General features: G+C 55.4%; 1 protein-coding gene across 1 annotated transcript in view; it reads left to right on the top strand.

Moving 5' to 3' along the window:
- ccdc40 (coiled-coil domain 40 molecular ruler complex subunit) overlaps positions 1–7,790 on the top strand; it is a 16,229-nt gene extending 8,439 nt beyond the window's left edge. The window contains 8 exon segments of the mRNA XM_030352375.1: positions 204–449; positions 2,295–2,508; positions 3,853–4,022; positions 4,404–4,495; positions 4,863–4,983; positions 5,560–5,757; positions 6,064–6,222; positions 6,801–7,790. Coding sequence (XP_030208235.1) covers positions 204–449; positions 2,295–2,508; positions 3,853–4,022; positions 4,404–4,495; positions 4,863–4,983; positions 5,560–5,757; positions 6,064–6,222; positions 6,801–7,058 — 1,458 coding nt within the window. The 3' untranslated portion in view covers positions 7,059–7,790.
- Positions 7,791–8,236: the final 446 nt, after the last annotated feature.

Below are 8,236 nucleotides of genomic sequence, written 5' to 3'. Positions count from 1 at the left end.
AAATGTGTTTGTGGTTAGCACATTAGCTTGTTACCACATTAGCTTGGGGTTAGCACATTAGCTTGTTAGCACATTAGCTTATGGTTAGCACATTAGCTAGTTTAGCCCGTGAGCCTTAACTCAGGATTTGACCTTCACTGTTTCTATTGGTTCATCATGTGACCAGCGGTCATTAAACACTAATATGATAACCCTCACCCCAGATGAGCCAGCTGTGGAAGCTGGAGGCGGAGGTGGCGGCGGCGGGGCTGGCGAGCAGCGAGGCCAGCCACCGGCTGGACGCCCTGGCGGTGGAGCGGGCCTCCCTGGAGGCGGTGGTCTCCAAGCAGACCCGCGTCCTGGCCACCAGCCAGGCCAAGGTCACCAGCTGCATGACCGTCATCGAACGCAACCAGGCCACCGTCAACGGCTACAACAGCAAGATCCAGAAGATCACCGCCAGCACCGGGGTGAGGAGGGGGAGGGAGGAGGAGAGGGGGGAGGGAGAGGGGCCACCGTCAACGGCTACAACAGCAAGATCCAGAAGATCACCGCCAGCACCGGGGTGAGGAGGGGGAGGGAGGAGGAGAGGGGGGAGGGAGAGGGGCCACCGTCAACGGCTACAACAGCAAGATCCAGAAGATCACCGCCAGCACCGGGGTGAGGAGGGGGGAGGGGAGGGAGGAGGGGGAGAGAGGGAGAGGGGGGGGAGGGAGAGGGGGTGTGAGAGAGAGCGGGGGGGAGGGAGGGAGAGAGAGGGGGTGGGTGAGAGAGAGAAGGGGAGGAAGGAAGGGAGGGAGGGTGAGGGTGAGAGTGAGAAAGGGAGAGTGCTAATCACACAACTGTTACCCATAGCGTCTATCGCTAGGCTGGGTGCTGCGTTGCTATGGAAGAGATATTATATTATACAGCAATGATTCCTAACATTTGATCTGAGATGCACCACTAAGTCCTTTCGTGGACCACCTCGTACGCAAACTAAAAACACACTCTCATTATAAATACACCATAAAAGCCCACCTGCATTACCCCCGTGTACCACCAGGGGTCTATATAATAGTAGGTTGTCGTGTTTGTAGTAAAATGCAGTGCTCGGTAAATTGAGTTTACCAGCTAACTTTAATGTAAATGAATGCTTTCTGCCCAGTGCAACTGTTACGATATGGAGACACGCCATAGCCGTTGTTTGACCCTTGATGGGCGCATCTTGCTTCAACCTTATTCGAACAAACTATACCTCACTCCAAACTCCTCCCCACCTCTGTGAAGCCAATCGATCTTCTTGATGTACTCTGAGGCCATATGGGCTGCATCTCCCATCTCTATCTCTCCCCACGTTCACGCTTTATAAGGCTCCTACCCAAACCCTGTCTGAAGTGTCAGACCTACTGTAGGGTGCGCTCTGTGCTGCTGGATGCAGATAAAGGAAGATGACGAGGTCTTCATTGAACGTGGTGCATGGTGGATTTCTTTATCACCCCTTTGGAGGAGGAAGCAGAATCCTTCATTACAGACCATGTGTGTTGACTTTTCTTATTGGAATACGACCACTTCCTCAATGACTCACTTAATACACTCCCTCAGTACAGGGACTGTGAGTCAACGTATTAATTGCGTTTTGGTTGAAACCATCTGCTAAATGACTCAATAAATTAAAACAGAATCCCAGCCATGGGCGGGGCCTTATCCAATCAGAGAGCAGAGGAACAGGTTTTTCTGCTGTTGCCATAGTAACAGGCGTCTCCTCTCCTCCTCCCCTCCCTTCCTCCCCTCTCCTCTCCTGTCCTCCTCTCCTCTCCCCTCCCCTCCCCTCCCCTCTCTTATCCCCCCTTTCCTCTCTTCGCCTATCCTCCTCTCCCCCTCTACTCCTCTCCTCTCCTTTCCTCTCCTCTTCCCTCCTTTCTTTCCCCCTCTCCCCTCCCCCCTCCTCTCCTCTTCTCCCCCCTCCTCCTCCCCCCTCCTCTCCTCTCCCCTCCTCTCCTCCCCCCTCCCCTACTCCCCTATTCCTCTCCTCTCCCCTCCTCCCCTCTCCTCCCTCCTCTCCTCCCCCCTCCTCCTCCCCCCTCCTCCCCCCTCCTCTCCTCCCCTCTCCTCCCCCCTCCTCTCCCCTCCCCTCCTCTCCTCCCCTCTCCTCCCCCCTCCTCTCCTCTCCCCTCCTCTCCTCCCCCCTCCTCCTCCCCCCTCCTCTCCTCTCCCCCCCTCCCCTCTCCTCTCCTCCCCCCCTCCTCTCCTCTCCCCTCCTCTCCTCCCCCCTCCTCTCCTCTCCCCTCCTCTCCTCCCCTCTCCTCCCCCCCTCCTCTCCTCCTCCCTCCCAGAGCGCGGAGCTGACTCCTCTTCAGATGCAGGCCCAGGCCCTGGGCGGGCAGCTGGAGGAGCTGGAGGCGTCCATCAAGAAGGAGCAGCATCGCTGGAGCGTCCAGCAGGGGGTGCTGGTGGCTCTCACCCAGGAGCGGCAGGCCAACGGCGAGAAGACCCGCAAGCTGCTCACCCAGCACACCATCCTGCAGCAGAGGAAGCTACGCACCCAGAGTATGCACTACGAAGAGCACGCACGCACGCACGCACACATTCACACGCATGTGCATTGCGCACACATGCACACTGACTCAGATACATGAACGTATACACACGCAGACACACAATTGCACAGACAAACATTTACATTTACATTTACATTCAGGGTATTTAGCAGACGCTTTTATCCAAAGCGACTTACAATAAGTACATTTGTCACAAGAAGTGCATCAATATATTGCTGTCGGTACAGAAAGGATGTTCATAGAACCAAGTGCAAGTACCACGATCGCTAGGTCAATCAATTCCCTGTGTTACAGCCCTGATAGCAGCTACTGCAGTTGCTACACAGTTAAGTACTACAATACAATACAATACAGTGTACAATGGTGGTCAGAAGCGGGAAGGTGGCTATGCAGAGTCGAGGTGGACTCTGAACAGGTGAGTCTTGAGTCTTTTTCGGAAGATAGTGAGCGACTCAGGCCCCGTCCACACGAAGCCGAAACGGGCGAAACCGTTACGGTTTCGATCTATCCGGTTTCGAAGTATCTCCGTAAAGACGAAGCCAAGCGAAACCGGGTAGACCTGTAGAAACGCTGTAGTACACAAGCCAGGCCCATAAGGGGCGCTGCTTCTGCTACAGAAATCCAGAAGGAAAATAAATAAGAAAAGAGGCGAGCATGCGCATAAAGGGTGAGACTCCGCGGGCTTAACAGTCATTGGCTAGAGGATCGAAGGGGGGGGGGGGGGCGATGACGTCATGGTTTGCGGTTTCAGTCGGTTTCAGGCGTCCACACGAATCCAAAACGAAACCGGGTAGATTTGAAACCACCTCCGAGGGTGGTTTCAGAAGTTTGCGGTTTCGGTCAGCGGATTCGCCGGCTTCGTGTGGACGGAAGGCCGAACCGTACAAGACCTTTGCGGTTTCGCCATGAAATCGGCTTCATGTGGACGGGGCCTCAGACAAACACACACATGTAGGCAGCCACTGTTATTTATTTATTTTTTAAACAGCATCACTGCTGAAAGGTATCACTTCTCTAAGAATTAATGATCCGTGAAGTAATTTCCTCCTCGTCCTTGATGGATTTTATTATATTTTGCCGTGAAAAGACCAGTGTGGTTATTCATTACAAAACAATGCTATGAGTGCACAAAAGAAGTTCCTGCTGTACAATAAGGGTGAGTTCACCCCCCCACTCCCTTTAGTACAGTCATAACAGACAATATTTAAAGCTCGGAGGGGTTTTGTGTTTTAACACGTCTCACGTGAACTACACCCTAACGAGGACCCTAAGGCTGGTGCCCTTCTTCACCCCCTTAACCTGGGGTCCCCGTCCGCTCTGCCGCCCCCTGCAGGTGAGCTGCAGGCGGAGCGGCGCGAGCAGGCAGAGCTGGCTAAGGGCATGTCCTCGATGAGGGGGGACATGCTGAAGCTCAGCTCCCTGATCAGCAAGAACGACCAGCAGCAGCAGGCCCTGGAGCAGGACAACAGCCTGATGGAGGCCGAGTTCACCCAGAAGCTCAAGGTCCGCCCCCGCCCAACGTGTGTGTGTGAGTGTGCGCATGCGTGAGTGTGCGCATGCGTGAGTGTGCGCATGCGTGAGTGTGCGCATGCGTGAGTGTGCGCATGCGTGCGTGCGCGCGTTTGTGTGTGTGGGTGTATCCGTGTGAGTGTGTGTGTGTGTGTGGGGGTGTATCCGTGTGTGTGTGTGTGTGTGTGTGTGTGTGTGTGTGTGTGTGTGTGTGTGTGTGTGTGTGTGCATGCGTGCGTACATGCACGTATCATGGGTTCGATCCCTAATCCCTGATGTGGTCCGTGACGAAGCATTCCTTCCTTCAGCATCATCTCTAACCTGTCCCTGCCCCGCCTCTTCCTCCCCCCCCCCCCCCCCCCCCGCTGCGTTCAGGAGGCAGAGAGGGAGTCAGTGGACATGCTGATGAGGCTGGAGAAGAGCCAGGAGGAGAAGGAGAAGCTGATCAACAGCCTGGTTGAGGCAGAGTCAGTCCCACCTTCTCTTATGGGGCCGCGTGAGGCTCAGGAGGTAGGGTAGGGTAGGGCGGGGCGGCTGGCAACCCGAAGGTTGCTAGTTCGAACCCCGGCTCCTCCCGGAGTGTGGAGGTGTCTCTGAGCAAGACACCCTGAATGATCCTGACGAGCTGGCTGTCTCCCTGCGGGGTTGACTCCGCCGTCAGTGCACATGAATGGGTGTATGGGTGAATGCCAGGCAATTTCTTAAGGCGCTTTGGGTGGCCACTGGTTAGAAAAGCGCTGTTTAAAACGCAGTCCGTTCACCACGACCGTTTACTTTGTCTCTCTCGCCTCGCCGCCCGCCCGGCTGAGCCTGACCATGTGATCACATGTGCAGGCGGCAGGTCATGCTGTGGGAGAGGAAGAGCCAGCTGGCCAGGGAGACGCGCGCCGCCCTGGACTGTGACGCGGGCCAGGGGGACATCAGGGCCATGAAGGCCGAGATCCACCGCATGGAGGTGGGCGCCGCCGCCTTCTGCACCGTGGCCTGCAGTACCGCTCTCTGGCCTGCAGGGCGGCGCCGCCCCACGGGCCATAGACAAACACCTCGTGTATCTTTGGGTTTATTTGTGTGCAAGCGTGCGTGTGGTGGCGTGGGTTTTTATATGTTTGTGTGTGCGTGTGTGCATGCCTGCTTACGTGTGTTTATGTATATGCATGTGTACGGGTATGTTGGCGTGTGTCTTTCTCTAAGTGTGTGTTTGTGCGTTTGTTTGTGTACGTACCTTATGTGTATGTGTGAGCGTGTGTGCCTGCTTGCCTGAGTGTTTTTATGTATGTATTTATGTGTGTGTGTGTATGTGCGACTTCGTGCTTGAGAGTGTCTTTGTGTTCATGTTTGTTTGTGTGTGTGTGTGTGTGTGTGTGCCTGTGTGTGTGTATGTGTTCGGTGTGTGCATGCTCACGTTTGTGCGCTTGTCTGTGTGTGTGTGTGTGTGTGTGTGTGTGTGTGTGTGTGTGTGTGTGTGTGTGTGTATGCTCACGTTCGCGGCGAGTGTGTGTGTGTGTGTGTGTGTGTGTGTGCGCGCGTCCAGGTGCGCTACGGCCAGCTGCAGAAGCAGCAGGAGCGTCTGCTGCGGGAGAGCGAGGCCACGGTGGAGCGGCGGGAGACCCTGCTGCTGCAGGCGGAGCGGGGGGCCGGGGGGGCCCGCGATGGCAAGCAGACCACCACCGTCAGCCAGATGCACCGCACCAACCAGGGCCTGCGCCGCAAGATCCTGGACACCAACAAGGTACCCAGGGCCCCCTGACCCCGCCCCCGGGCCCCTTCAGCCAGTCTCTGACCCCGCCCCCGGGCCCCTCCACCCAGTGTCTGACCCCGCCCCTGACCCCCTCACCCAGTGTCTGTCCCCGCCCCCGACCGGGGAATTGGTTAACCTAGCATTTGTTAGGGCTTGGCACTTGTTTGAACATGAAAATCCTTATACTTGTACCGACAGCAATATCTTGTCGTCTTTCTTTCTCCTGACAAATGTACAAATGTACCTGCCAAACGCCCTAAATGTAAATGTAAATGTCCGCCCCCCCCCACCCCCTAGAAAGCGTCAGAAAACGAGGAGGTGATCAAGGAGATGCAGGAGAGCCAGGTGCGTCTCGGCCTCGGCATATCAGAGAAGAAGCAGGAGCTGTCGGAGCTACGAGGAACCCACGCCGACATGACCTCGGACATCCACAACCTCCAGGACACCAAGGAGAGGGTGAGGGCTCGCGTTCTGCTCTCGATGGCGCTTACCGAAAGCGCCACCAGGGACAGGAGTCGTTAATTAGCTTTCGATAAAAGCACTATGATGTAAACATCAGATGACGGTCTCAAGCTTGTCTATGTTTCTTTATCTGTCCCTTTTCAAATAAACCTTAAATAAATGTGAGTGTGAGGTTTGCGTTTTACGGCGGTACGTTAAACAGTTAGTCAATGGTTTAAAAAACACAGAGCTGAACACCCTCTCCTCTTCCCCCCTCCCCCTCCCTCTCCTCCCTCTCCTCTTCCTCCCTCTCCTCTGTCTCCCTCTTCCTCCACCTCCTTCCTCTCCTCTACCTCCTCCCCCTCCCTCTCCTCCCATTCCTCTTCCTCCCTCTCCTCCTCCACCTCCTCCCACTCCTCTTCCTCCCTCTCCTCCTCCACCTCCTCCCTCTCCTCTCCCTCTCCTCTTCCTCCCCATCCTCCCTCTCCTCCTCCTCCCTCTCCTCTTCATCCCTCTCCCTCTCCCCTCCTCCTCCCTCTCTTCCTCCTCCCTCTCCTCTTCCCCCCCCCCCCCCCCCCCCCCCCCCCGTTCAGAACCTGTCCCAGCTGGTCTCGCTCCAGGGCCGGGCCAAGCTGCTGCAGGCGGTGCGCGACGGCCGCTACACGCCGCTGTCCACGCCCGAGGCCGTGGACGAGGCGCTGCGGCGGCAGTGGGAGCGCGTGCACGCCGTCAGCGCCATCCTGCACCGGGTCTGCCAGGAGTCCCCCCAGAACCAGGGGGCGCTGCGGGCCCTGACCCGCTCCCTGGCCGCCCGCGTACAGGCCTCCTCCCCGGGGCCCGACACGGCCTGAACCGGCCCCAAAGAATATCATCATCATCATCATCGTCATCATCATCCTCATCCTCATCCTCATCCTAGTTTATTTTTTCCAGTCCGGAATTGTTCCTCTCCCGAGGGTGGGGGCCTGTGTGACTGGTCGTGAACGCCCTCTCCCGAGGGTGGGGGCCTGTCTGACTGGTCGTGAACGCCCTCTCCCGAGGGTGGGGGCCTGTCTGACTGGTCGTGAACGCCCTCTCCCGAGGGTGGGGGCCTGTCTGACTGGTCGTGAACGCCCTCTCCACGCCGGGCGCCTCTGTGACGTGTGTTACCTCGGTCCTAACTCGATCCTGCCGCTCTGCCTCCTCCCACGCCTTCTTCTGCCTTTCTGGTCTCTTCTCAGCCTTCCGATTCAGGAAGGGAAAGGTGGAGGAAAGGGGGTGGGGTTGTTTATTGAAGAGATTCATACAAAGGAATAGAAGGGTAAGATGAGATGAAGGGGCGATGGCGATGAAAGACAGGCAGATGAGAATGGAGGGAAGTCGATCCGATGGAGGAAGTGATTATTTTAGTATTTATTTTAATCCGTTAGTAGCTGTTCTTTTTGTCATCCATTTGTCCGTCCTGCAAACTTCTCGCTAATTTACCTCCTAAGTTAATAAACTTGTTATTTTCATGTTATTTATGGAATGATAATGTGGTTATATTCTTGTTGTGTTGCTGTTACCAGTGTGTTTTAAACATTAAAGCGCTAAACAAACACCCACATGATATGTATTGAGAGCTGCATGGGCAATGGAAACTTTCCCTCCGTTCTCAGGGGAAGGCATCGGTATGGTTCACCTGTTATGATCTGACAAGAGGACCCATTGTTGGCTTCTGTTATCGACTCTTCTTAAGTAAGGCAATAGATAACCACCTGTCATGTTTCAGTATTCCGGGCAGCAGGAAAACAGAGAGGAGCTTGGGTCTCACGGCATTCCAATGCTGACCGTCATCATTGTGTTTGTCAACCATAGCGGCAACGTCAATCCACTACAAAAGTCCACTAGGGCATCGATCACAGTGCCTGATTCATTTGCGTCAAATTTAGTATTTTGTGCATGTGTACATTGTGCTTACTTATTTCCTCACTCATTTCCCAACACAATCATTAATTGGGGGTGGTAACATGCCAGTGGCGGTTTGAGGTCAAGGTCTGCCTATCCTTTT

Source organism: Gadus morhua, chromosome 3 (genome assembly GCF_902167405.1).
Source record: "Gadus morhua chromosome 3, gadMor3.0, whole genome shotgun sequence".
Taxonomy (NCBI): domain Eukaryota; kingdom Metazoa; phylum Chordata; class Actinopteri; order Gadiformes; family Gadidae; genus Gadus; species Gadus morhua.
Note: the sequence above shows the minus strand (reverse complement) of the source record. Positions and strands in the feature narration are given on the sequence as shown.